We start from the raw sequence: 27,664 nt of genomic DNA, 5'->3' as shown, positions 1-27,664 counted from the left end.
GCTTTTACTCATCTCTGGTGTGCCGAGGAGTTTCCTTGTTTTTATATATATATATATATATATATATATACACACACTTCTAAGTGCCATCCTTTTAGGAAGCATATAGTAAAAGCAAGGAGCAGGAGCCCCTCCTAAGTAAGCATATAGACCCCAGCAGTACAGTAAAGCAGGTTCCCAGGCAGACTGACACTGTGGGAACGTACAGCAGACATCAGCGAGGCTGTATGTGAACCTGTCCTCATGCACACTGAGTAAGGGCAAAAACACAGCAACACTGGCTCCTTAAAGACACTGCAGAATAATTTTCACTAAAAAAAAAATCTCATTGCTGAAAATGAAAAAAAAAGTTATGCCTCTGGGCCTTTCACTATACAAGTTACTTATTCAAAACATAACCAAAATTGTGCCATGTTTACCATCTGTTTATTGCAATATAACATGTATTTGTATAAAATATGTTTGTTTAGGTTTTGGGAACGTCTATTATTTTATTTAAACAGCTTTTTTGGCTGAGTATAATCAGTTGCCCAATAAGAAGCTGGCTGAATAAGAAGCCAACTTCAGCCTCGTACATTTTATTAAGGTATCTGCTCATTTGGTCAGTCTTTTTTAATCAGCGGTTCACTGTTCTGAATTAGTTGTTCCTTATTATTTTAACCATCTAATCAGCAGGTTTGTTGATAATATAGTGAGCCTGACATTCTGTGTAATTTTTATGATTTTCCATGCACTTGTATATATTTTATATGCACTTTTATATTATCTGTCTCTTTAGAATACAAACTTTTTAACTTGAATTTTATTTTTTTTATAAATTAAAATGATTCGAGAGATGGATCCTGTTGATTTATCAATTGAAACATAGAATATAATCTATTATTTTTCCATATATTTAATATCCCAGTTGGTAGACATTCCACAAAATCTAGATTTCCTAAAACTGGTAAAAGATGAAAGACCATACATTTAAAGGGACCATAACCACCTTGAGATTTGTATATACAATGTTTAGCTATGTGTAAATAACTTTGCAATATACTTTTATTATTTATTTTGTCTCCTTTCATATAATTTAGCACTGAAAATTGAGCAATTTATAATTCCCAAAACTTCACCCTGCTGACATCTTAAGACTGACTGCTATATACCGGTCCCTAATTGGCTTTGGCTGATAACGACTGCAAAATAATGTCAGACTCAAATTGGTTGTCCAATTTCTCTTATTTTTTTAATATATGAAGATTTTAGCCCAAAGCACACATTCATTTTTATAATATAACATTAAAAATAGATTTGTGCAAAAATATAAAACATTTTTTTAATAGTAATTCCTTTTAGCTTAATATTGGCTTTCTTCTATCATAACATGTGCTTAATTCTCTTGGTATCCTTTGTTGAAGTAGTATCAATGCACTACTGCATGGGGATTTCAAACTAGTCCTCAGGCCTCCTTAACAGGCCATATTTTCAGGATAACCTTGCGTGAGAGCAGGCTAATAACCATGTTTACTAATCAGCTGAAAATCTGGCCTGTAAGGGAGGCCTGAGGACAGATTTGAAAACCCCTGCACTACTGGGAGCTATCTGAATACATTGAATAAACCAATTATAAGAGGCATATATGTGCAGCCACCAACCAGCACTATGCTCCCAGTTGTATTGTTGCTCCTGAGCCTACCTAGGCATGCTTTTTAACAAGCGAGAACACAGCAAATTAAATAATAGAAATACATTGGAAAGTTGATGCATGCTGTATCTAAATCATAACATTTTAATTTTGACTGTACTGGCCCTTTAAGTTAAAGTGATTGTAAATAATATCGTTTGTGAAATGCTAGGATTTACAATTGGAACAAATAAAGGGGACTTTTATTCATGAAGTATAAAATACATCATGCTGAAAGCTCCTTTATTTGTTGGAAGCGTTAGCCGCACTGAGCTGTTCAGGCAGCCCACTGCAGAATGCTATTTTGCTGAGAGGTGACGTTTCCACCTTTTAGCCAATAGCCGTGCGGGCTATCCGGCTTGGCACCAGTTAGAGCGCACGGCTGTTTGCTAAGAGGTGGAAACGTCACCTCTCAGCAAAATAGCGTTCAGCATGAAGTATTTTATACTTCATGAATGAAAGTCCCCTTTATTTGTTCCAATTGTAAATCCTAGCATTTCATAAACACTAGGGTTTACAATCACTTTAATCTTATAACCTGAAAATCACCCAACATTCTCTATTACATTTTTAAATTTAGGATACTTAAATTAAAAATTCATAACAAATAATACTAGGTCATCTGCATAAATAGAGAACTTACATTCCTCATTTCCTAGCCAAATCCCTTCTATTTCTTGTTTTATATGTATTGCTAAAGATTCAATGGCAGTGTTATAGTGGTGACATTGGACAGCCCTGCCTTGTACCCCATCTTAATTCCTGCCTGTTTCTTACTTTGAATGTCTTTTCCCAGCAGTATTTTATGGTTGCCACTCAGGAAGCTGCCTTTTCCCCTGTACGTGTTCTCTTATGTTCTAATATTGTTTCTCCACAACCCTCTGGTGTGATTTTTCTGAGTGTTTTTGTTTCTTTTAAAGGGGTACCCCAATTTTTTTTTTCATTATTCATATAGAGTAAGCAATTCTTCGTTCTCTTGGTATCTTTATTTTAAAAAGCAGGAATGTTCAGCACCTGGGTAACACTTGCTGATTAGTGGCTAAATGTAGCCACCAATCAACAAGCGCAGTTGAGGGTGCTGAGCAAAAAATGAGCCAGCTCCTATGGTTACATTCCTGCTTTTTCAAATAAAGATTCCAAGAGAATAAAGAACAATTGACACTAGGAGTAAATTAGAAAGTTGCTTAAAATTACATGCTCTATGGCCTAGATTTGGAGTTTGGCGGTAGCCGTGAAAACCAGCGTTAGAGGCTCCTAACGCTGGTTTTAGGCTACCTCCGGTATTTGGAGTCACTCAAAAAAGGGTCTAATGCTCACTTTTCAGCCGCGACTTTTCCATACCGCAGATCCCCTTACGTCAATTGCGTATCCTATCTTTTCAATGGGATTTTTCTAACTCCGGTATTTAGAGTCGTGGCTGAAGTGAGCGTTAGAAATCTAACGACAAAACTCCAGCCGCAGAAAAAAGTCAGTAGTTAAGAGCTTTCTGGGCTAACGCCGGTTCATAAAGCTCTTAACTACTGTACTCTAAAGTACACTAACACCCATAAACTACCTATGTACCCCTAAACCGAGGTCCCCCCACATCACCGCCACTCAATTAAATTTTTTTAACCCCTAATCTGCCGACCGCCACCTACGTTATACTTATGTACCCCTAATCTGCTGCCCCTAACACCGCCGACCCCTATATTATATTTATTATCTCCTAATCTGCCCCCCTCAACGTCGCCTCCACCTGCCTACACTTATTAACCCCTAATCTGCCGAGCGGACCTGAGCGCTACTATAATAAAGTTATTAACCCCTAATCCGCCTCACTAACCCTATAATAAATAGTATTAACCCCTAATCTGCCCTCCCTAACATCGCTGACACCTAACTTCAAATATTAACCCCTAATCTGCCGACTGGAGCTCACCGCTATTCTAATAAATGTATTAACCCCTAAAGCTAAGTATAACCCTAACACTAACACCCCCCTAAGTTAAATATAATTTTAATCTAACGAAATTAATTAACTCTTATTAAATAAATTATTCATATTTAAAGATAAATACTTACCTGTAAAATAAACCCTAATATAGCTACAATATAAATTATAATTATATTATAGCTATTTTAGGATTAATATTTATTTTACAGGTAACTTTGTAATTATTTTAACCAGGTACAATAGCTATTAAATAGTTAAGAACTATTTAATAGCTAAAATAGTTAAAATAATTACAAATATACCTGTAAAATAAATCCTAACCTAAGTTACAATTAAACCTAACACTACACTATCAATATATAAATTAAATAAAATACCTATAATTATCTACAATTAAACCTAACACTACACTATCAATAAATAAATTAAATACAATTCCTACAAATAAACACAATGAAATAAACTAAAGTACAAAAAATAAAAAAGAACTAAGTTACAAAAAATAAAAAAATATTTACAAACATTAGAAATATATTACAACAATTTTAAACTAATTACACCTACTCTAAGCCCCCTAATAAAATAACAAAGCCCCCCAAAATAAAAAAATGCCCTACCCTATTCTAAATTACTAAAGTTCAAAGCTCTTTTACCTTACCAGCCCTGAACAGGGCCCTTTGCGGGGCATGCCCCAAGAAGTTCAGCTCTTTTGCCTGTAAAAAAAAAACCATACAATTCCCCCCCCCCCCAACATTACAACCCACCACCCACATACCCCTAATCTAACCCAAACCCCCCTTAAATAAACCTAACACTAAGCCCCTGAAGATCTCCCTACCTTGAGTCGTCTTCACCCAGCCGAGCCAAATTCTTCATCCAAGCGGAGCAAGAAGAGGTCATCCATCCGGTAGAAGTCTTCATCCAAGCGGGGCAGAAGAGATCTTCCATCTGATTGAAGTCTTCATCCAAGAGGCATCTTCTATCGTCATCCATCCGGAGTGGAGCGGCAGCATCCTGAAGACCTCCGACGCGGAACATCCATCCTGGCCGACAACTGAACGACAAATGACGGTTCCTTTAAATGACGTCATCCAAGATGGCGTCCCTCGAATTCCGATTGGCTGATAGGATTCTATCAGCCAATCGGAATTAAGGTAGGAATATTCTGATTGGCTGATGGAATCAGCCAATCAGAATCAAGTTCAATCCGATTGGCTGATCCAATCAGCCAATCAGATTGAGCTCGCATTCTATTGGCTGTTCCGATCAGCCAATAGAATGCGAGCTCAATCTGATTGGCTGATTCAATCAGCCAATCAGATTTTTCCTACCTTAATTCCGATTGGCTGATAGAATCCTATCAGCCAATCGGAATTCGAGGGACGCCATCTTGGATGACGTCATTTAAAGGAACCGTCATTCGTCGTTCAGTCGTCGGCCACGATGGATGTTCGGCGTCGGAGGTCTTCAGGATGCTGCCGCTCCACTCCGGATGGATGACGATAGAAGATGCCTCTTGGATGAAGACTTCAATCGGATGGAAGACCTCTTCTGCCCCGCTTGGATGAAGACTTCTACCGGATGGATGACCTCTTCTTGCTCCGCTTGGATGAAGAATTTGGCTCGGCTGGGTGAAGACGACTCAAGGTAGGGAGATCTTCAGGGGCTTAGTGTTAGGTTTATTTAAGGGGGGTTTGGGTTAGATTAGGGGTATGTGGGTTGTGGGTTGTAATGTTGGGGGGGGGTATTGTATGGGTTTTTTTTACAGGCAAAAGAGCTGAACTTCTTGGGGTATGCCCCGCAAAGGGCCCTGTTCACGGCTGGTAAGGTAAAAGAGCTTTGAACTTTAGTAATTTAGAATAGGGTAGGGCATTTTTTTATTTTGGGGGGCTTTGTTATTTTATTAGGGGGCTTAGAGTAGGTGTAATTAGTTTAAAATTGTTCTAATATATTTCTAATGTTTGTAAATATTTTTTTATTTTTTGTAACTTAGTTCTTTTTTATTTTTTGTACTTTAGTTAGTTTATTTCATTGTATTTATTTTTAGGAATTGTATTTAATTTATTTATTGATAGTGTAGTGTTAGGTTTAATTGTAACTTAGGTTAGGATTTATTTTACAGGTATATTTGTAATTATTTTAGCTATTAAATAGTTCTTAACTATTTAATAGCTATTGTACCTGGTTAAAATAATTACAAAGTTACCTGTAAAATAAATATTAATCCTAAAATAGCTATAATATAATTATAATTTATATTGTAGCTATATTAGGGTTTATTTTACAGGTAAGTATTTATCTTTAAATAGGAATAATTTATTTAATAAGAGTTAATTAATTTCGTTAGATTAAAATTATATTTAACTTAGGGGGGTGTTAGTGTTAGGGTTAAATTTAGCTTTAGGGGTTAATACATTTTATTAGAATAGCGGTGAGCTCCAGTCGGCAGATTAGGGGTTAATAATTGAAGTTAGGTGTCGGCGATGTTAGGGAGGGCAGATTAGGGGTTAATACTATTTATTATAGGGTTAGTGAGGCGGATTAGGGGTTAATAACTTTATTATAATAGCGGTGCGGTCCGCTCGGCAGATTAGGGGTTAATAAGTGTAGGCGACGTTGAGGGGGGCAGATTAGGGGTTAATAAATATATAGGGGTTGGCGGTGTTAGGGGCAGCAGATTAGGGGTACATAGGGATAATGTAAGTAGCGGCGGTTTACGGAGCGGCAGATTAGGGGTTAATAATAATATGCAGGGGTCAGCAATAGCAGGGGCGGCAGAATAGGGGTTAATAAGTGTAAGGTTAGGGGCGTTTAGACTCGGGGTACATGTTAGAGTGTTAGGTGCAGACGTAGGAAGTGTTTCCCCATAGGAAACAATGGTGCTGCGTTAGGAGCTGAACGCGGCTTTTTTGCAGGTGTTTTTTTTTCAGCTCAAACAGCCCCATTGTTTCCTATGGGGGAATCGTGCACGAGCACGTTTTTGAGGCTGGCCGCGTCCGTAAGCAACTCTGGTATCGAGAGTTGCAGTTGCGTTAAATATGCTCTACGCTCCTTTTTTGGAGCCTAACGCAGCCTTTCTGTGGACTCTCAATACCAGAGTTATTTTTATGGTGCGGCCAGAAAAAAGCCAGCGTTAGCTACGCGGGTCGTTACCGACAAAACTCTAAATCTAGCCGTATCTGAATTAATTATCCCTTTATGTATCTTTATTTGTTTAACTGTAGGATTGTGTGGTGTAATTAGGCTGCAAAAATAGAATTAAAACAACCTGAATGGAAATTCCTAATTTTAAAGACACAGCCATTAGGTGGAATGAAGGTTACAATTTTCAGATGAGTCCCTCCTTGCTTGGTGAATGAAATTGTGGAAGAAGATTGCAGAGTAGTCCACCTTCTTAGTAAAAGACTACATTGTATTGGTTTAAATTGGTGCCATACAGTATAATTGACTTTATCCTTCACTGCAAAACTTCCACTCAGCAAACCACTATATCCATATTTTTTTTTCATTTTGCTTTGAATTTTTTTTGTATAAGCTGAATAAAATTTTAGCTTGTGCTATATTTTTCCTCAGGCTAAGTTTAAACTAGATTTAAAACCTACGTATAAAAACATTCTTTAGTTTTTTTTTTTTAAAAAGATGGTTTTCCATTTGCAGTTATTTTCATAAGTTGGTGTTAGTTTTTAGCGTATAAAATAAAGGGTTTCTGCCAAAATAATTACACCAACATATAGATGCATTTTCTCCAACATTGGTGTGTCCGGTCCACGGCGTCATCCTTACTTGTGGGATATCTCTTCCCCAACAGGAAATGGCAAAGAGTCCCAGCAAAGCTGGCCATATAGTCCCTCCTAGGCTCCGCCCACCCCAGTCATTCTCTTTGCCGTTGCACAGGCAACATCTCCACGGAGATGGTTAAGAGTTTTTTGGTGTTTAAATGTAGTTTTTATTCTTCTATCAAGTGTTTGTTATTTTAAAATAGTGCTGGTATGTACTATTTACTCTGAAACAGAAAAGGATGAAGATTTCTGTTTGTGAGAGGAAGATGATTTTAGCAGACAGTAACTAAAATCGATTGCTGTTTCCACATAGGACTGTTGAGATGAAGTAACTTCAGTTGGGGGAAACAGTTAGCAGACTTTTCTGCTTAAGGTATGACTAGCCATATTTCTAACAAGACCATGTAATGCTGGAAAGCTGTCATTTCCCCTCATGGGGACCGGTAAGCCATTTTCTTAGTCAAACAAACAGAATAAAGGGCTTAATATGGGCTATAAAACTGGTAGACATTTTTATGGGCTAAATCGATTGCTTTATTTGGGCATTTTATTCATATTTATGCTGACAATTCACATTTATAAACTTGGGGAACGTTTATTAAACGGCAGGCACTATGTTAGACACCTTTTCCAGTCAGGGGGCCTTCCTAGTTGTAAGCTGAGCCTCATTTTCGCGCCATTACTGCACAGTTGTTTTTTGAGAGCAGGGCATGCAGATGCATGTGTGAGGATCTGAAAGTTGCTGGAAAAGTTTCTAGAAGGCGTCAATTGGTATTGTATTCCCCTCTGGGCTTGGTTAGGTCTCAGCAAAGGCTATAGCTGGGACTGTATAGGGGTTAAATTTGTAAACGGCTCCGGTTCCGTTATTTTAAAGGTTAAAGCTCTGAAAATTGGTGTGCAATACTCTTAATGCTTTAAGACACTGTGGTGAAATTTTGGTAATTTTTGAACAATTCCTTCATACTTTTTTACATATTCAGTAATAAAGTGTTTTCTGTTTATAATTTAAAGAGACAGTAACGGTTTTGTTTTAAAACGTTTTTTGTGCTTTATTGACAAGTTTAAGCCTGTTTAACATGTCTGTGCCTTCGGATAAGCTATGTTATATATGTATGAAAGCAAATGTGTCTCCCAATTTAAATTTGTGTGATAATTGTGCCATAGCGTCCAAACAAAGTAAGGACAGTACTGCCACAGATAATGAAATTGCCCAAGATGATTCCTCAGATGAGGGGAGTAAACATGATACTACATCATCTCCTACTGTGTCTACACCAGTTTTGCCCACACAGGAGGCCCCTAGTACATCCAATGCTTATTACCATGCAACAATTAACGGCTGTAATGGATAACTCCATAGCAAATATTTTATCCAAAATGCCTACTTATCAGAGAAAGCGCGATTGCTCTGTTTTAAACACTGAAGAGCAGGAGGGCGCTGATGATAATTGTTCTGTCATACCCTCACACCAATCTGAAGGGGCCATGAGGGAGGTTTTGTCAGATGGGGAAATTTCAGATTCAGGAAAAATTTCTCAACAAGCTGAACCTGATGTTGTGACATTTTAAATTTAAATTAGAACATCTCTGCGCACTGCTTAAGGAGGTGTTATCTACTCTGGATGATTGTGACAACTTGGTCATTCCAGAGAGATTATGCAAGATGGACAAGTTCCTAGAGGTTCCGGTGCACCCCGACGCTTTTCCTATACCCAAGCGGGTGGCGGACATAGTGAATAAGGAGTGGGAAAAGCCCGGCATACCTTTTGTTCCCCCCCCTATATTTAAGAAATGATTTCCTATGGTCGACCCCAGAAAGGACTTATGGCAGACAGTCCCTAAGGTCGAGGGGGCAGTTTCTACTCTAAACAAACGCACTACTATTCCTATCGAGGGTAGTTGTGCTTTCAAAGATCCTATGGATAAAAAATTGGAGGGTTTGCTTAAAAAGATTTTTGTACAGCAAGGTTACCTTCTACAACCCATTTTGTGCATTGTTCCTGTCACTACAGCAGCGTGGTTCTGGTTCGAGGAACTAGAAAACTCGCTTAGTAGAGAGACTCCATATGAGGAGGTTATGGACAGAGTTCACGCACTTAAGTTGGCTAACTCTTTTATTTTAGATGCCGCTTTGCAATTAGCTAGATTAGCGGCGAAAAATTCAGGGTTTGCTATCGTGGCGCGCAGAGCGCTTTGGCTAAAGTCTTGGTCAGCGGATGTGTCATCCAAGACAAAATTGCTTAACATCCCTTTCAAAGGTAAAACTCTATTTGGACCAGAATTGAAAGAGATTATTTCAGACATCACTGGGGGAAAGGGCCACGCCCTTCCACAAGATAGGCCTTTCAAGGCCAAGAATAAGTCTAATTTTCGTTCCTTTCGCAATTTCAGGAACGGACCGGCCTCTAATTCTGCATCCTCTAAGCAAGAGGGTAATGCCTCACAACCCAAACCAGCCTGGAAACCGATGCAAGGCTGGAACAAGGGTAAGCAGGCCAAGAAGCCTGCCGCTGCTAACAAAACAGCATGAAGGAGTAGCCCCCGATCCGGGACCGGATCTAGTGGGGGGCAGACTCTCTCTCTTTGCTCAGGCTTGGGCAAGAGATGTTCAGGATCCCTGGGCGCTAGAAATAGTTTCTCAGGGTTATCTCCTGGAATTCAGGGAACTACCCCCAAGGGGAAGGTTCCACATGTCTCACTTATCCTCAAACCGAATAAAGAGACAGGCGTTCTTACATTGTGTAGAAGACCTGTTAAAGATGGGAGTGATACACCCAGTTCCAATAAAGGAACAAGGAATGGGATTTTATTCCAATCTGTTCGTAGTTCCCAAAAAAGAGGGAACTTTCAGACCAATTTTGGATTTGAAGATCCTAAACAAATTTCTCAGGGTACCATCGTTCAAGATGGAAACCATTCGAACGATTCTACCCACTATCCAGGAAAGTCAATTTATGACTACCGTGGATCTAAAGGATGCGTACCTACATATTCCTATCTACAAAGAACATCATCAGTTCCTAAGGTTCGCCTTTCTGGACAAGCATTACCAGTTTGTGGCCCTCCCATTCGGGTTAGCCACCGTTCCAAGGATTTTCACAAAGGTACTAGGGTCCCTTCTAGCGGTTCTAAGACCGAGGGGCATTGCAGTAGTACCTTACTTGGACGACATTCTAATACAAGCGTCGTCCCTGTCAAAAGCAAAGGCTCATACAGACATCGTTCTGGCCTTTCTCAGATCACACGGATGGAAGGTGAACATAGAAAAAAGTTCTCTGTCTCCGTCGACAAGAGTTCCCTTCTTGGGAACAATAATAGATTCCTTAGAAATGAGGATTTTTCTGACAGAGGTCAGAAAGTCAAAACTTCTAAGCACTTGTCAAGTTCTTCATTCTGTTCCTCGTCCTTCCATAGCGCAGTGCATGGAAGTAGTAGGGTTGATGGTTGCAGCAATGGACATAGTTCCTTTTGCACGAATTCATCTAAGACCATTACAACTGTGCATGCTCAAACAGTGGAATGGGGACTATACAGACTTGTCTCCAATGATTCAAGTAGATCAGAAGACCAGAGATTCACTCCGTTGGTGGCTGAACCTGGACAATCTATCCCAGGGAATGAGCTTCCGCAGACCAGAGTGGGTCATTGTCACGACCGACGCCAGTCTAGTGGGCTGGGGCGCGGTCTGGGAATCCCTGAAAGCACAGGGTCTATGGTCTCGGGAAGAGTCTCTTCTCCCGATAAACATTCTGGAACTGAGAGCGATATTCAATGCTCTCAGGACTTGGCCTCAACTAGCAAAGGCCAGATTCATAAGATTCCAATCAGACAACATGACGAACGTTGCTTATATCAATCATCAGGGGGGAACAAGGAGTTCCCTGGCGATGAAAGAAGTGACCAAAATAATTCAATGGGCAGAGGATCACTCCTGCCACCTGTCTGCGATCCACATCCCAGGTGTGGAAAACTGGGAGGTGGATTATCTGAGTCGTCAGACATTCCATCCGGGGGAGTGGGAACTCCACCCGGAGATCTTTGCCCAAATAACTCAATTATGGGGCATTCCAGACATGGATCTGATGGCGTCTCGTCAGAACTTCAAGGTTCCTTGCTACGGGTCCAGATCCAGGGATCCCAAGGCGACTTTATGCTTACCTGATAAATTACTTTCTCCAACGGTGTGTCCGGTCCACGGCCCGCCCTGGTTTTTTTAATCAGGTCTGATGAATTATTTTCTCTAACTACAGTCACCACGGTACCATATGGTTTCTCCTATATTTTTCCTCCTGTCCGTCGGTCGAATGACTGGGGTGGGCGGAGCCTAGGAGGGACTATATGGCCAGCTTTGCTGGGACTCTTTGCCATTTCCTGTTGGGGAAGAGATATCCCACAAGTAAGGATGACGCCGTGGACCGGACACACCGTTGGAGAAAGTAATTTATCAGGTAAGCATAAATTCTGTTTTTATTTGGTTGTAAATGTAACTGGTATGTTACTCAGTTGATCACATTCTGTTAATATAAACCACATATTTTTTTTTTTTCAGGAGGAAGAAAAATTAATTCAACAGGAGCTTGTCAGTTTGAAATCAACAGTTTCCTCTCCAAATACAACATTGGTAAAACATTTTTTATGTTCCTCAGAGGGAAGACTGAAAATAAAAATTGATTTGTCTTACTAAAAAGAAATATTTATTTAGAAAGGTATTTTTTTATGTTAATCCAAAAAGAAACAGAGAACAGCAAGGATTCTAATGCATATGTTTGATAGTGCCTCATAGGGATTTGCTTTATCTGTGTACAACCTTTTTATAGGAGATAAACACATTGTTGTGTTTAAGCAATACTACAAAAAAATAGCATCAAAGTGTTTTATTATTGCTCGTTAAAGGGACATAGTACTGTAAAATTGGTTTCCCCTTAATGTGTTAACAATGACGTTATACCAGCTGCAGAGTATTAAAGGGACATGAAACTCGAAAGTTTTCTTTCATTATTCTGAAAAAGAATACAATATATATAAAAAAAAAAAAGTTTCTAATTTAATTCTATTATTCAATTTGCTTTGTTTCTCATGTTATGCTTTGTTGAAGAGATACCTAGGTAGGTAGCGTGCACATGCTTGATGCACTACATGAGAGGAAATAGTGCTGCCATCTAGTGCTCTTGCTAATGTATAACATTGTTGCATAACTGATGCCATATAGTGCCTCAGACACATGCACACTCATGAGCCCCCTTTTTTTACTTCTTTTCAACAAAGAATAACAAGAAAACTAAGAAAATGTGTGTCTTTAGCAGACAGTACAGTGCATCCTAGAGTACATATGTTAATCTTTTCATAAACAATATATTATTGTTTACCTTTTGATGATACATAGTAAAAATAAACTGCAGTGTACACTTTTGTCTATAAGTTACCTTTGAAAACCTGACGACAAGTAGACCAGATAAATATACTCAAGGGTTTGCAAGGTCTGTATCCCTGTACCACTACTGAATTGTAGAACCCTACAAATGTTGCAAACAAAATTGCAATTTTATTTAGTTTTTACATTTTTTTTGTATGCATTTATTTTTAATGCATACTACTGACTTGTATATCTTATCTGTGTATTGCCAATTTGCAGGCACTGCATCACTTCTAACAAACCAGCTTTAATGAGGAAGGGAGATACTTTAAAAGTCATATAAAATGCTTACAAGCTCATTTTACAAATAAACTTTCATTAAAGGGACATGGAACCCCAGCAATTTCTTTCATGATTCAGATACAACATACAATTTAAAAAAAAAACTTTTTCAATTTTCTTCTAGCTTCTCTGCTTTGTTCTCTTATTATCGGTTATTTGTAGAGCGCCACCAGATTCCGCAGCGCTATAAACATAGGCGGTATACAAGGTAACAGAGGGTTAAATGGGTAGAGGGCCCTGCCGAAAGTCGCACTGTTGCATTCAGCTCTTATGAAGGCGACGATTCTCTTGGTATCTTTTGTTGAAAAAAAGAAACCTAGGTAGGCTCAGGAGCCGGGAGATAGCTGCTGATTGGTGGTTGAACAAATATGCTTCTTGTCATTGGTTTACTGATGTGTTCCGCTAGTTCCCAGTAGTGCATTGCTGCATCTTCAATAAAGGAAATCAAGAGAATGAAGCAGAAGGAAAAATAGAAGTAAATGTTAAAGTTGTTTAAAATTACATGCTCTTTTTTAATCTGGAAAGACAAATTTTGGGTTTCATGTCCTTTTAATTATTTTGCCCCCTTTCCTGTTATTTAGCACTAAAAATGTTGGGTTTTTCAAGTCCTATGAGAATTATAATTGCACACTGCACATGCCTATCTCTGATTGATCAATGCAAGGGTTTGTTTATATCTGCCTGCAGCAGAGGAGATAAATTAAAAGACTTTGAAAAGGGTGTATCCAGGTACTGAAAAACAATACAAATAGCAGTATATGTATGTGCATACAAAATAAATGTTTTAAGCGATCTTACACTTAATTGTAGATATAAACTATGCACTTTTAATGTTCCCTTTAAATCTTGTTACTTGTGTACTGCCGTTGTGAATCACTGCTCTTTATTACCAGTTGCATAAATCTACTAACTAGCTTTTTCATTTGAACAAATGTAAAAAATATTAATTATTCTTTCATGTGTAAACAGGTATTTCTCCTGTTAAGTGTGGTCAGTCCACGGGTCATCATTACTTCTGGGATATTATCTCCTCCCCTACAGGAAGTGCAAGAGGATTCACCCAGCAGAGCTGCTATATAGCTCCTCCCCCCTACGTCACCTCCAGTCATTCTCTTGCACCCAACGAATAGATAGGATGTGTGAGAGGACTGTGGTGATTTAATTAGTTTATTATCTTCAATCAAAAGTTTGTTATTTTATAATAGCACCGGAGTGTGTTATTCATTCTCTGGTAGAATTTGAAGAAGAATCTACCTGAGTTTTTTCTATGATTTTAGCCGGAGTAGTTAAGATCATATTGCTGTTTCTCGGCCATCTGAGGAGAGGTAAACTTCAGATCAGGGGACAGCGGGCAGATTAATCTGCAAAGAGGTATGTAGCAGTTTGTTATTTTCTGACATGGAATTGATGAGAAAATCCTGCCATACCGTTCTAATGTAAAATCAGCCTTAAATGCAGTAGATGTAGCTGGTATCAGGCTGTCATGTATGTATATTTTACACTTCAGTATTCTGGGGAATGGTACTTCACTGGATTTATACTGTATGCATAGACTTAACCTAATTTGCAGGGACTTGCAATAGGTTTTAAATAACAATTAATTTATTGAGGTTAAACGTTTTTTTGCTGGCATGTAAAAACGTTTATTTCTCTGAGGTACTGGGTGAAAAAATGTTTTGGGCACTATTTTTTCCACTTGGCAATAGTTTTGTTTAAATTAAAGCAGTTCACTGATCTCTCTCACTGTTATGTGTGAGGGGGAGGGGCCATTTTTTGGCGCTTTTACTACGCATCAAAAAACTCAGTCAGAGGTTCATTTTCTTCCTGCATGATCCGGTTCATCTCTACAGAACTCAGGGATCTCCAAAGTCTTTTTTGAGGGAGGTAATCATTTACAGCAGAGCTGTGAAGATTGTAGTTGACTGTGATAAAAAACGTTTATTTGTGTTTTTTTTCTGCTGCCAGGGTTAGTTATCCTTTGCTAATGGGAACAATCCTTTGCTAAAATTGTATATTTCTTACAAAGATTTGATGCTATAACTTAATTATTTTCAACTGTCATAATTTTTTCTGTGCTTCTTATAGGCACAGTTCGTTTTCATATTATTGTAAATTACTTGAAAAAGCATTTCCAAGTTGCTAGTTAATTGCTAGTGTGTTAAACATGTCTGATTCAGAGGAAGATACATGTGCTATATGTGCTAATGCCAAAGTGGAGCCCAATAGAAATTTATGTACTAACTGTATTGATGCTACTTTAAATAAAAGTCAATCTGTACAAATTGAACATATTTCACCAGACAACGAGGGGAGAGTTATGCCGACTAACTCGCCTCACGTGTCAGTACCTGCATCTCCCGCTCGGGAGGTGCGTGATATTGTAGCGCCGAGTACATCTGGGCGGCCATTTCAAATCACATTACAGGATATGGCTACTGTTATGACTGAAGTTTTGGCTAAATTACCAGAACTTAGAGGCAAGCGTGATCACTCTGGGGTGAGAACAGAGTGCGCTGATAATATTAGGGCCATGTCAGACACTGCGTCACAGGTGGCAGAACATGAGGACGGAGAACTTCATTCTGTGGGTGACGGTTCTGATCCAAACAGACTGGATTCAGATATTTCAAATTTTAAATTTAAGCTGGAAAACCTCCGTGTATTACTAGGGGAGGTGTTAGCGGCTCTGAATGATTGTAACACAGTTGCAATACCAGAGAAAATGTGTAGGTTGGATAAATATTTTGCGGTACCGGCGAGTACTGATGTTTTTCCTATACCTAAGAGACTTACTGAAATTGTTGCTAAGGAGTGGGATAGGCCCGGTGTGCCGTTCTCACCTCCTCCGATATTTAGAAAAATGTTTCCAATAGACGCCACCACACGGGACTTATGGCAAACGGTCCCTAAGGTGGAGGGAGCAGTTTCTACTTTAGCTAAGCGTACCACTATCCCGGTGGAGGATAGCTGTGCCTTTTCAGATCCAATGGATAAAAAGTTAGAGGGTTACCTTAAGAAAATGTTTGTTCAACAAGGTTTTATATTGCAACCTCTTGCATGTATTGCGCCTGTCACGGCTGCAGCAGCATTTTGGTTTGAGTCTCTGGAAGAGACACTTGAATCAGCTACACTAGATGAGATTACACTCAAACTTAGAACCCTTAAGTTAGCTAACTCATTTATTTCAGATGCCGTAGTACATTTAACTAAACTTACGGCTAAGAATTCCGGATTTGCCATTCAGGCACGCAGAGCGCTGTGGCTAAAATCCTGGTCAGCTGATGTTACTTCTAAATCTAAATTGCTTAATATACCTTTCAAAGGGCAGACCTTATTCGGGCCCGGGTTGAAGGAGATTATCGCTGACATTACAGGAGGTAAAGGCCATGCCCTGCCTCAGGACAAAGCCAAACCTAGGGCTAGACAGTCTAATTTTCGTTCCTTTCGTAATTTTAAAGCAGGAACAGCATCAACTTCCTCTGCACCAAAACAGGAAGGAGCTGTTGCTCGCTACAGACAAGGCTGGAAACCTAACCAGTCCTGGAACAAGGGAAAGCAGGCCAGGAAGCCTGCTGCTGCCCCTAAGACAGCATGAATCGAGGGCCCCCGATCCGGGACCGGATCTAGTAGGGGGCAGACTTTCTCTCTTCGCCCAGGCTTGGGCAAGAGATGTTCAGGATCCCTGGGCGTTAGAGATCATATCTCAAGGATACCTTCTGGACTTCAAATCCTCTCCCCCAAGAGGGAGATTTCATCGGTCAAGGTTGTCAACAAACCAAATAAAGAAAGAAGCGTTCCTACGCTGCGTACAAGATCTTTTATTAATGGGAGTGATCCATCCAGTTCCGCGGTCGGAACAAGGACAAGGGTTTTACTCAAATCTGTTTGTAGTTCCCAAAAAAGAGGGAACTTTCAGGCCAATCTTGGATTTAAAGATCCTAAACAAATTCCTAAGAGTTCCATCGTTCAAGATGGAAACTATTCGAACAATTTTGCCCATGATCCAAGAGGGTCAGTACATGACCACAGTGGATTTAAAGGATGCTTACCTTCACATACCGATTCACAGAAATCATTACCGGTATCTAAGGTTTGCCTTTCTAGACAGGCATTACCAGTTTGTAGCTCTTCCATTCGGATTGGCTACAGCTCCAAGAATCTTCACAAAGGTTCTGGGTACTCTTCTGGCGGTACTAAGACCGCGAGGAATTTCGGTAGCTCCGTACCTAGACGACATTCTGATACAAGCTTCAAGCTTTCAAACTGCCAAGTCTCATACAGAGTTAGTACTGGCATTTCTAAGGTCGCATGGATGGAAGGTGAACGAAAAGAAGAGTTCTCTCTTTCCACTCACAAGAGTTCCCTTCTTGGGGACTCTGATAGATTCTGTAGAAATGAAGATTTACCTGACAGAAGACAGGTTAACAAAGCTTCAAAATGCATGCCGGGTCCTTCATTCCATTCAACACCCGTCAGTAGCTCAATGCATGGAGGTGATCGGCTTAATGGTAGCGGCAATGGACATAGTACCTTTTGCACGCCTACATCTCAGACCGCTGCAATTGTGCATGCTAAGTCAGTGGAATGGGGATTACTCAGATTTGTCCCCCACTCTGAATCTGAATCAAGAGACCAGAAATTCTCTTCTATGGTGGCTTTATTGGCCACACCTGTCCAGGGGGATGCCATTCAGCAGGCCGGACTGGACAATTGTAACAACAGACGCCAGCCTACTAGGTTGGAGCGCTGTCTGGAATTCTCTGAAGGCTCAGGGACTATGGAATCAGGAGGAGAGTCTCCTTCCAATAAACATTCTGGAATTGAGAGCAGTTCTCAATGCCCTTCTGGCTTGGCCCCAGTTAACAACTCGGGGGTTCATCAGGTTTCAGTCGGACAACATCACGACTGTAGCTTACATCAACCATCAGGGAGGGACAAGAAGCTCCCTAGCAATGATGGAAGTATCAAAGATAATTCGCTGGGCAGAGTCTCACTCTTGCCACCTGTCTGCAATCCACATCCCGGGAGTGGAGAACTGGGAGGCGGATTTCTTAAGTCGTCAGACTTTTCATCCGGGGGAGTGGGAACTTCATCCGGAGGTCTTTGCCCAGATACTTCGACGTTGGGGCAAACCAGAGATAGATCTCATGGCGTCTCGTCAGAACGCCAAGCTTCCTCGCTACGGGTCCAGATCCAGGGATCCGGGAGCGGTTCTGATAGATGCTTTGACAGCACCTTGGACCTTCGGGATGGCTTATGTGTTTCCACCCTTCCCGATGCTTCCTCGATTGATTGCCAGAATCAAACAGGAGAGAGCATCAGTGATTCTAATAGCACCTGCATGGCCACGCAGGACTTGGTATGCAGATCTAGTGGACATGTCATCCTGTCCGCCTTGGTCTCTACCTCTGAAACAGGACCTTCTGATCCAGGGTCCATTCAAACATCAAAATCTAACTTCTCTGAAGCTGACTGCTTGGAAATTGAACACTTGATTTTATCAAAACGTGGTTTTTCTGAGCCAGTTATTGATACCTTAATACAGGCTAGGAAGCCTGTTACCAGAAGGATTTACCATAAAATATGGCGTAAATACTTATATTGGTGCGAATCCAAGAGTTACTCATGGAGTAAGGTTAGGATTCCAAGTATATTGTCTTTTCTACAAGAAGGTTTAGAAAAGGGGTTATCCGCTAGTTCTTTAAAGGGACAGATTTCAGCTCTGTCCATTCTTTTACACAAACGTCTGTCAGAAGTTCCGGACGTTCAAGCTTTTTGTCAGGCTTTAGCTAGGATCAAGCCTGTGTTTAAAACTGTTGCTCCGCCATGGAGTTTGAACTTAGTTCTTAATGTTTTACAGGGTGTTCCGTTTGAACCCCTTCATTCCATTGATATCAAGTTGTTATCTTGGAAAGTTCTGTTTTTAATGGCTATTTCCTCGGCTCGAAGAGTTTCTGAGTTATCTGCCTTACATTGTGATTCTCCTTATCTGATTTTTCATTCAGACAAGGTAGTTCTGCGTACTAAACCTGGGTTCCTACCTAAGGTGGTCACTAACAGGAATATCAATCAAGAGATTGTTGTTCCATCTTTGTGTCCTAATCCTTCCTCGAAGAAGGAACGTCTGCTACACAATCTAGATGTAGTCCGTGCCCTGAAATTTTATCTACAGGCAACTAAGGATTTTCGTCAAACGTCTTCCCTGTTTGTCGTTTATTCTGGTCAGAGGAGAGGTCAAAAAGCTTCGGCTACCTCTCTCTCTTTTTGGCTTCGTAGCATAATACGATTAGCCTATGAGACTGCTGGACAGCAGCCTCCTGAAAGAATTACAGCTCATTCTACTAGAGCTGTGGCTTCCACTTGGGCCTTTAAGAATGAGGCTTCTGTTGAACAGATTTGCAAGGCTGCAACTTGGTCTTCTCTTCATACTTTTTCCAAATTTTACAAATTTGACACTTTTGCTTCTTCGGAGGCTGTTTTTGGGAGAAAGGTTCTTCAGGCAGTGGTTCCCTCCGTATAAAGAGCCTGCCGGTCCCTCCCGTCATCCGTGTACTTTTGCTTTGGTATTGGTATCCCAGAAGTAATGATGACCCGTGGACTGACCACACTTAACAGGAGAAAACAAAATTTATGCTTACCTGATAAATTCATTTCTCCTGTAGTGTGGTCAGTCCACGGCCCGCCCTGTTTTTTATGGCAGGCTAAAACATTTTTTGGATTATACTCCAGTCACCACTACACCCTTGGGCTTCTCCTTTCTCGTTGGTCCTTTGGTCGAATGTCTGGAGGTGACGTAGGGGGGAGGAGCTATATAGCAGCTCTGCTGGGTGAATCCTCTTGCACTTCCTGTAGGGGAGGAGATAATATCCCAGAAGTAATGATGACCCGTGGACTGACCACACTACAGGAGAAATGAATTTATCAGGTAAGCATAAATTTTGTTTTTTATTTTCTTTCTCATAACACGATTAGTCCACGGATCATCTAATTACTATTGGGAATATCTCTCCTGCCCAGCAAGAGGCGGCTAAGAGCACCACAGCAAAGCTGTTAAATATCACCTCCCTTTCTTCCAACCCCAGTCATTCTCTTTGCGTACGTTAGAGTAAGGAAGTGGTAAAGTTAGGTGTCTGGAAAGATTCTTCAATCAAGATTTTATTATTTTATTTGCAGTACTAGTATGTACTGTTTATTCCTCCAGGGTGTAGCTGTAGTCCATTTTAGTCTCTTCAGTAGAGCATTCGTGGCTTTTAAGCAAAGGAAACTTGTGGGACATAATTCTCACTGCACCTCCCTCATAAAAGTTGCTGCCCTTATTATTATTTTCCACAGGTCCATGTGAATGAAAGGACCTCTCAAACCTAGTGAGCTGCCTTGCTGCCAGGCAGATTTTATTGAGGTGAGTGCTGACTTTATTTTCTTAAGCAGCTTTAAGGAAAAAACATGGCACTTTACTATTTCCCTCAAAGGTATACTTAATACATTACTCCTAGTGTTTTAAGGGTATGGTAGTTTTGCAGACACTGGGGACTTGAGGAAATTTGGCTCAGTTTTGGTGGTTTTATTAACTTTATTTTGTTTATTAAAATGTCGACTGAGATGTTATATTTGGCATGCCCACGATGGGCGGGGGTTGTGCGGCGGTAAAAATGAACTGTTGCGCACTTCTTATTCTCTCACTTCCTGGATATGGGGGAGAGATATCTGCATCTTGATGTTTTTTTTAGTTAAAACGGATATTTGATAGCCTGACATTATTGAAGCAGCTCCAATCTGGATTCCGTTCCCCCCCCCCATATACTATGTTATCCTGCATGGTAGGCACCTCAGCAAAGCTGTAGCTGAGGTTTAGAGTTTGTTTGAGGTGTTATTTAAGTCTTTTATTTCTCTTGTTAAGTGTATCCAGTCCACGGATCATCCATTACTTGTGGGATATTCTCCTTCCCAACAGGAAGTTGCAAGAGGATCACCCACAGCAGAGCTGCTATATAGCTCCTCCCCTCACTGCCATACCCAGTCATTCTTATGCAACTCTCAACAAAGATGGAGGTAGTAAGAGGAGAGTGGTGTATTATAGTTAGTTACTTTCTTCAATCAAAAGTTTGTTATTTTTAAATGGTACCGGAGCGTACTGTTTTATCTCAGGCAGTATTTAGAAGAAGAATCTGCCTGCGGTTTCTATGATCTTAGCAGAAGTAACTAAGGTCCACTGCCGTTCTCACATATTCTGAGGAGTGAGGTAACTTCAGAGGGGGAATGGCGTGCAGGTTTTCCTGCAACAAGGTATGTGCAGTTAACATTTTTCTAGGGATGGAATTTGCTAGAAAATGCTGCTGATACCGGATTAATGTAAGTTAAGCCTAAATGCAGTGATTTAATAGCAACTGGTATCAGGCTTATTAACAGAGATACATACTCTTATAAAAGTGTAATATAAAACGTTTGCTGGCATGTTAATCGTTTTTATATATGTTTGGTGACAAAACTTATTGGGGCCTAGTTTTTTTCCACATGGCTGGCTTGATTTTTGCCTAGAAACAGTTTCCTGAGGCTTTCCACTGTTGTAATATGAGTGGGAGGGGCCTATTTTAGCGCTTTTTTGCGCAGCAAAAATTACAGACAGAGACATTCAGCTTCCCTCTGCATGATACAGGACATCTCAGAAGGGCTCAGAAGGCTTCAAAAGTCGTGTTTGAGGAAGGTAACAGCCACAGTAGAGCTGTGGCAGTTGTTGTGACTGGTTTTAAAAACGTTTTTGTCATTTATTATTCCCTTTTTGGTATTAAGGGGTTAATCATCCATTTGCAAGTGGGTGCAATGCTCTGCTAACTTGTTACATACACTGTAAAAATTTTGTTAGTGTAACTGCCTTTTTTCACTGTTATTTCAAATTTTGTCAAAATTTGTTTTTCTTAAAGGCACAGTAACATTTTTTTATATTGCTTGTTAACTTGGTTTAAAGTGTTTTCCAAGCTTGCTAGTCTCATTGCTAGTCTGTACAAACATGTCTGACGCTATGGCTTAAATCCTGGTCAGCTGATGTGACTTCAAAGTCTAAATTACTCAACATTCCTTTCAAGGGGCAGACCTTATTTGGGCCTGGTTTGAAAGAAATTATTGCTGACATTACTGGAGGTAAGGGTCATACACTTCCTCAGGAAACGGCCCCCTATCCGGCAACGGATCTAGTAGGGGGCAGACTTTCTCTCTTCGCCCAGGCATGGGCAAGAGATGTTCAGGATCCCTGGGCGTTGGAGATCATATCTCAGGGATATCTTCTGGACTTCAAAGCTTCTCCTCCACAAGGGAGATTTCATCTTTCAAGATTATCTGCAAACCAGATAAAGAAAGAGGCATTCCTACGCTGCGTGCAAGACCTCCTTTTAATGGGAGTGATCCATCCAGTTCCGCGGACGGAACAAGGACGGGTTTTATTCAAATCTGTTTGTGGTTCCCAAAAAAAAGGGAACCTTCAGACCAATTTTGGATCTAAAGATCTTAAACAAATTCCTCAGAGTTCCATCATTCAAGATGGAAACTATTCGAACCATTTTACCCATGATCCAAGAGGGTCAGTACATGACCACAGTGGACTTAAAGGATACCTACCTTCACATTCCGATTCACAAGAATCATCATCGGTTCCTGAGGTTTGCCTTTCTAGACAGGCATTACCAATTTGTAGCTCTTCCATTCGGGTTGGCTACAGCCCCAAGAATTTTTACAAAGGTTCTGGGCTCACTTCTGGCGGTTCTAAGACCGCAGGGCATAGCGGTGGCTCCTTATCTAGACGACATCCTGATACAGGCGTCAAGCTTTCAAATTGCCAAGTCTCATACAGAGATAGTTCTGGCATTTCTGAGGTCGCATGGGTGGAAAGTGAACGAAAAAAAGAGTTCTCTATCTCCTCTCACAAGGGTTTCCTTCCTAGGGACTCTAATAGATTCTGTAGAAATGAAAATTTACCCGACGGAGTCCAGGTTATCAAAACTTCTAAATGCTTGCCGTGTTCTTCACTCCGTGCCGCGCCCCACGGTAGCTCAGTGCATGGAAGTAATCGGCTTAATGGTAGCGGCGATGGACATAGTGCCATTTGCGCGCCTGCATCTCAGACCGCTGCAATTATGCATGCTCAGTCAGTGGAATAGGGATTACACAGATTTGTCCCCTCTACTAAATCTGGATCAGGAAACCAGAGATTCTCTTCTCTGGTGGTTATCTCGGGTCAATCTGTCCAAGGGTATGACCTTTCGCAGACCAGACTGGACAATTGTGACAACAGATGCCAGCCTTCTAGGTTGGGGTGCAGTCTGGAATTCCATGAAAGCTCAGGGTTCATGGACTCAGGAGGAGAAACTCCTCCCAATAAATATTCTGGAGTTAAGAGCAATATTCAATGCTCTTCTAGCTTGGCCTCAGTTAGCAACACTGAGGTTCATCAGATTTCAGTCGGACAACATCACGACTGTGGCTTACATCAACCATCAAGGGGGAACCAGAAGTTCCCTAGCGATGTCAGAAGTCTCCAAGATAATTCGCTGGGCAGAGTCTCACTCTTGCCACCTGTCAGCGATCCATATCCCGGGTGTAGAAAACTGGGAGGCAGATTTTCTAAGTCGTCAGACTTTTCATCGGGGGGAGTGGGAACTCTATCCGGAGGTGTTTGCTCAATTGGTCCATCGTTGGGGCAAACCACAACTGGATCTCATGGCGTCTCGCCAGAACGTCAAGCTTCCTTGTTACGGATCCAGGTCCAGGGACCCAGAAGCGACGCTGATAGATGCTCTAGCAGCTCCTTGGTTCTTAAACCTGGCTTATGTGTTTCCACCGTTTCCTCTGCTCCCTCGACTGATTGCCAAAATCAGACAGGAGAGAGCATCAGTGATTCTGATAGCGCCTGCGTGGCCACGCAGGACCTGGTATGCAGATCTGGTGGACATGTCATCCTTTCCACCGTGGACTCTGCCTCTGAGACCAGACCTTCTAATACAAGGTCCTTTCAATCATCCGAATCTAATTTCTCTGAGACTGACTGCATGGAGATTGAACGCTTGATCCTATCAAAGCGTGGCTTCTCCGAGTCAGTCATTGATACCTTAATACAGGCACGAAAGCCTGTCACCAGGAAAATCTACCACAAGATATGGCGTAAATATCTTCATTGGTGTGAATCCAAGAACTACTCATGGAGTAGGGTTAGGATTCCTAGGATATTGTCCTTCCTCCAAGAGGGTTTGGACAAAGGATTATCAGCTAGTTCTTTAAAGGGACAAATTTCAGCTCTGTCTAATCTTTTACACAAGCGTCTGGCAGAAGTTACAGACGTTTAGGCGTTTTGTCAGGCTTTAGTTAGAATTAAGCCTGTGTTTAAACCTGTTGCTCCTCCATGGAAATTTAAACTTGGTTCTTAAAGTTCTCCAAGGAGTTCTGTTTGAACCCCTTCATTCTATTGATATCAAACTTCTATCATGGAAAGTTCTGTTTCTGATGGCTATTTCCTCGGCTCGAAGAGTCTCTGAGTTATCTGCCTTACATTGTGATTCTCCTTATCTGATCTTTCATTCAGATAAAGTAGTTCTGCGTACAAAACCTGGGTTTTTACCCAAGGTGGTTTCTAACAAGAATGTCAATCAAGAGATTGTTGTTCCATCATTGTGTCCTAATCCTTCTTCGAAGAAGGAACGTCTTTTACATAATCTAGATGTAGTGCGTGCCTTGATGTTTTACTTACAAGCTACTAAGGATTTTCTAGCCTGTTTGTTGTTTACTCTGGACAGAGGAGAGGTCAAAAGGCCTCTGCAACCTCTCTTTCTTTTTGGCTTCGGAGTATAATCCGTTTACCCTATGAGACTGCTGGACAGCAGCCCCCTGAAAGGATTACAGCTCATTCTACTAGAGCTGTGGCTTCCACCTGGGCCTTTAAAAATGAGGCTTCTGTTGAACAGATTTGCAAGGCTGCGACTTGGTCTTCGCTTCATACCTTTTCAAAATTTTACAAATTTGATACTTTTGCTTCTTTGCAGGCTGTTTTTGGGAGACAGGTTCTACAGGCAGTGGTTCCTTCCGTTTAAGTTCCTGCCTTGTCCCTCCCATCATCCGTGCACTTTAGCTTTGGTATTGGTATCCCACAAGTAATGGATGATCCGTGGACTGGATACACTTAACAAGAGAAAACATAATTTATGCTTACCTGATAAATGTATTTCTCTTGTAGTGTATCCAGTCCACGGCCCATCCTGTCCTTTTAAGGCAGGTCTAAATTTTAATTAAACTTCAGTCACCACTGCACCCTATGGTTTCTCCTTTCTCGGCTTGTTTCGGTCGAATGACTGGATATGGCAGTGAGGGGAGGAGCTATATAGCAGCTCTGCTGTGGGTGATCCTCTTGCAACTTCCTGTTGGGAAGGAGAATATCCCACAAGTAATGGATGATCCGTGGACTGGATACACTACAAGAGAAATAAATTTATCAGGTAAGCATAAATTATGTTATTTCATATGTATATCTTTTAATTGTAAACATTTTTTTATTGTCAAAGAAGTCTCAACATTTGCCAAACAAGACATTTGCAACAAATAGTTAGAATACATCACATAACTGAGCAATACATATTAGCCGCCCACCACATAACAGACATGGAATGGTGGTACTGTATACAATATTGTTGCTTAAAGACAATACATATTGGTCCTCTGACTTTTTATGATGAGCATGAAAAGACTTCCCTAACAATCAATCGCATTTATAATATAAAGGAGAAGAAACGTAGTGACAAGAGGACCTCTGGAGAAGAAGAGAAGAGAGAGAGAGAGGAGTAAGAGGAGTTTGAGCACCTGTGGGGTAGTTTTCTTAGAGAGCCTGGTATTTTATAATAATAAGGATCTTCTGGTTTGCATTCTAACTGAATCTTCCCATACTGTCCACTCCTCCCATATCTGCAGGAATTCCTGCCTTTTATCTAATAAATTCGATGCTATGCTTTCCATCTGGTGATAGAATCTGATTTTATTTAATATGATATCATAATGGGGTACAGTTGTTTTCCAATATTTCGCCATTACCGTTCTAGCAGCCGTACATATAATATTCACTAGTTTTAAGGAGTGTTTGTGTAGTCCTGGAATAGGGGCATGTAAGAGAGCCTGCTCCATATTCAATATAATCTGCCTATTAAAAATCTTACTCAATAAATCCGAAGTCGCCTCCCAAATTTTAGCACTTTCAGGACACTCCCACCACATATGGGTATATGTGCCCTCTGATGGGCAACCTCGGTAACACCTAGGTATACCTTCTAACTCTGTTACCGATTGAAGATGTCGTAATCTGCCCGGGTAATTGTACCATCTGTATGTTACCTTAATATAGTTCTCCTTTAAATTTGCGCTAATGGAGCAGGCTAAACCTTTTTGGATTATGCTTGCCCATTCTGTTAAGTCCCAAGAAAGGTTAGCTTCTTTTTCCCATTTTTTAATGTAGTAAGGTTTCTCTGATCTTTGTTTAGTGAATAAAAACTGATATAGTCTAGAGATAGTACCTCTAGTCCTAGTGGCAGAACTGCAGAGTTTCTCATATAGGGTAGTACTGCTTGAATCTTGTGATCTATGTGCTTCTTCTATCTTAGCTTTTAATTGAAAGTAATGAAACCAGGAATGTGGTGTAGAGGGTGGAAGAGAGTTATATTGTTGGAACGAGATCGTCTCAGAGTTACAGGATGTGTCAGCTATCCTATATAGGCCTTTGTTAGCCCAAATCGTGCTAATTTTATCTTTGTTGTTGTGTTTGTCTAGAGGTAGGGATAATGGCGTGAGAGGTGATCCTACGGGAATTAATTTATACTTATTTTGTGACCTATCCCAGATCCCTAACGTATGCGCAATTGATATAAATCTTTTCCATGAGTCTGGTCTGTCTTTTTTTGAGGTCCAGAAAATCTGATAAACCGGGTATAAATTTAACATGTCACTCTCTATCTGAACCCATGCTAAGTCGCTCTTAGAATTGTGTAGGAGTGCTGTTTGAGCTAGCCTAGCGGCCTTAAAATAAATTTGTAAGTCAGGGACTCCCAATCCCCCTTCAGTTTTAGGCAGCAATAAGGTCCTCCTATTTATTCTAGCTTTTTTATTAGCCCAGATAAACTCCAACATCTGTTTTTGGACTTTCTCAAGATCTTTTGAGGGGATATCTATAGGCAGAGATCTAAAGAGATATAATAGTTTTGGAAGTATCACCATCTTACTAACTACCATCTTACCATAGAATGAAATTTTATATGTGCTCCATATCTTCATTTCTTTATGCAGGTATTTGTATAAAGGGGGGTAGTTGAGTTTGTATAAGTCGTCAAGGTTATAAGGGATTAAGACTCCTAGATATTTAATTGCTTTGGTGGCCCATTTGAAATCGAAATTTATCTCCAATAACTTTTTGGTGTGGGGAGGGAGGTGCACCTCTATGGCTTCGCATTTGTCATTATTAATTTTGTATCCTGACAGATTGCCAAAGTTAGATAGGAGGTCGTACAGGATTGGGAGGGACAGCAGGGGTTTACTTATTGTTAATATGATGTCATCGGCAAACAACG

General features: G+C 40.6%; 1 protein-coding gene across 1 annotated transcript in view; it reads left to right on the top strand.

The window, feature by feature from the left end:
- The window catches only part of AP4E1 (adaptor related protein complex 4 subunit epsilon 1), a 330,072-nt gene that overhangs the window by 19,964 nt on the left and 282,444 nt on the right, over positions 1–27,664 (top strand). Inside the window, exon 2 of the mRNA XM_053719333.1 lies at positions 11,934–12,005. Within this exon, the coding sequence (XP_053575308.1) occupies positions 11,934–12,005 (72 nt within the window). The remainder of the gene's footprint in view (positions 1–11,933; positions 12,006–27,664) is intronic.

Source organism: Bombina bombina, chromosome 6, assembly GCF_027579735.1.
Source record: "Bombina bombina isolate aBomBom1 chromosome 6, aBomBom1.pri, whole genome shotgun sequence".
NCBI classification, from domain to species: domain Eukaryota; kingdom Metazoa; phylum Chordata; class Amphibia; order Anura; family Bombinatoridae; genus Bombina; species Bombina bombina.
This window is presented reverse-complemented; position numbering and strand designations above follow the sequence as displayed.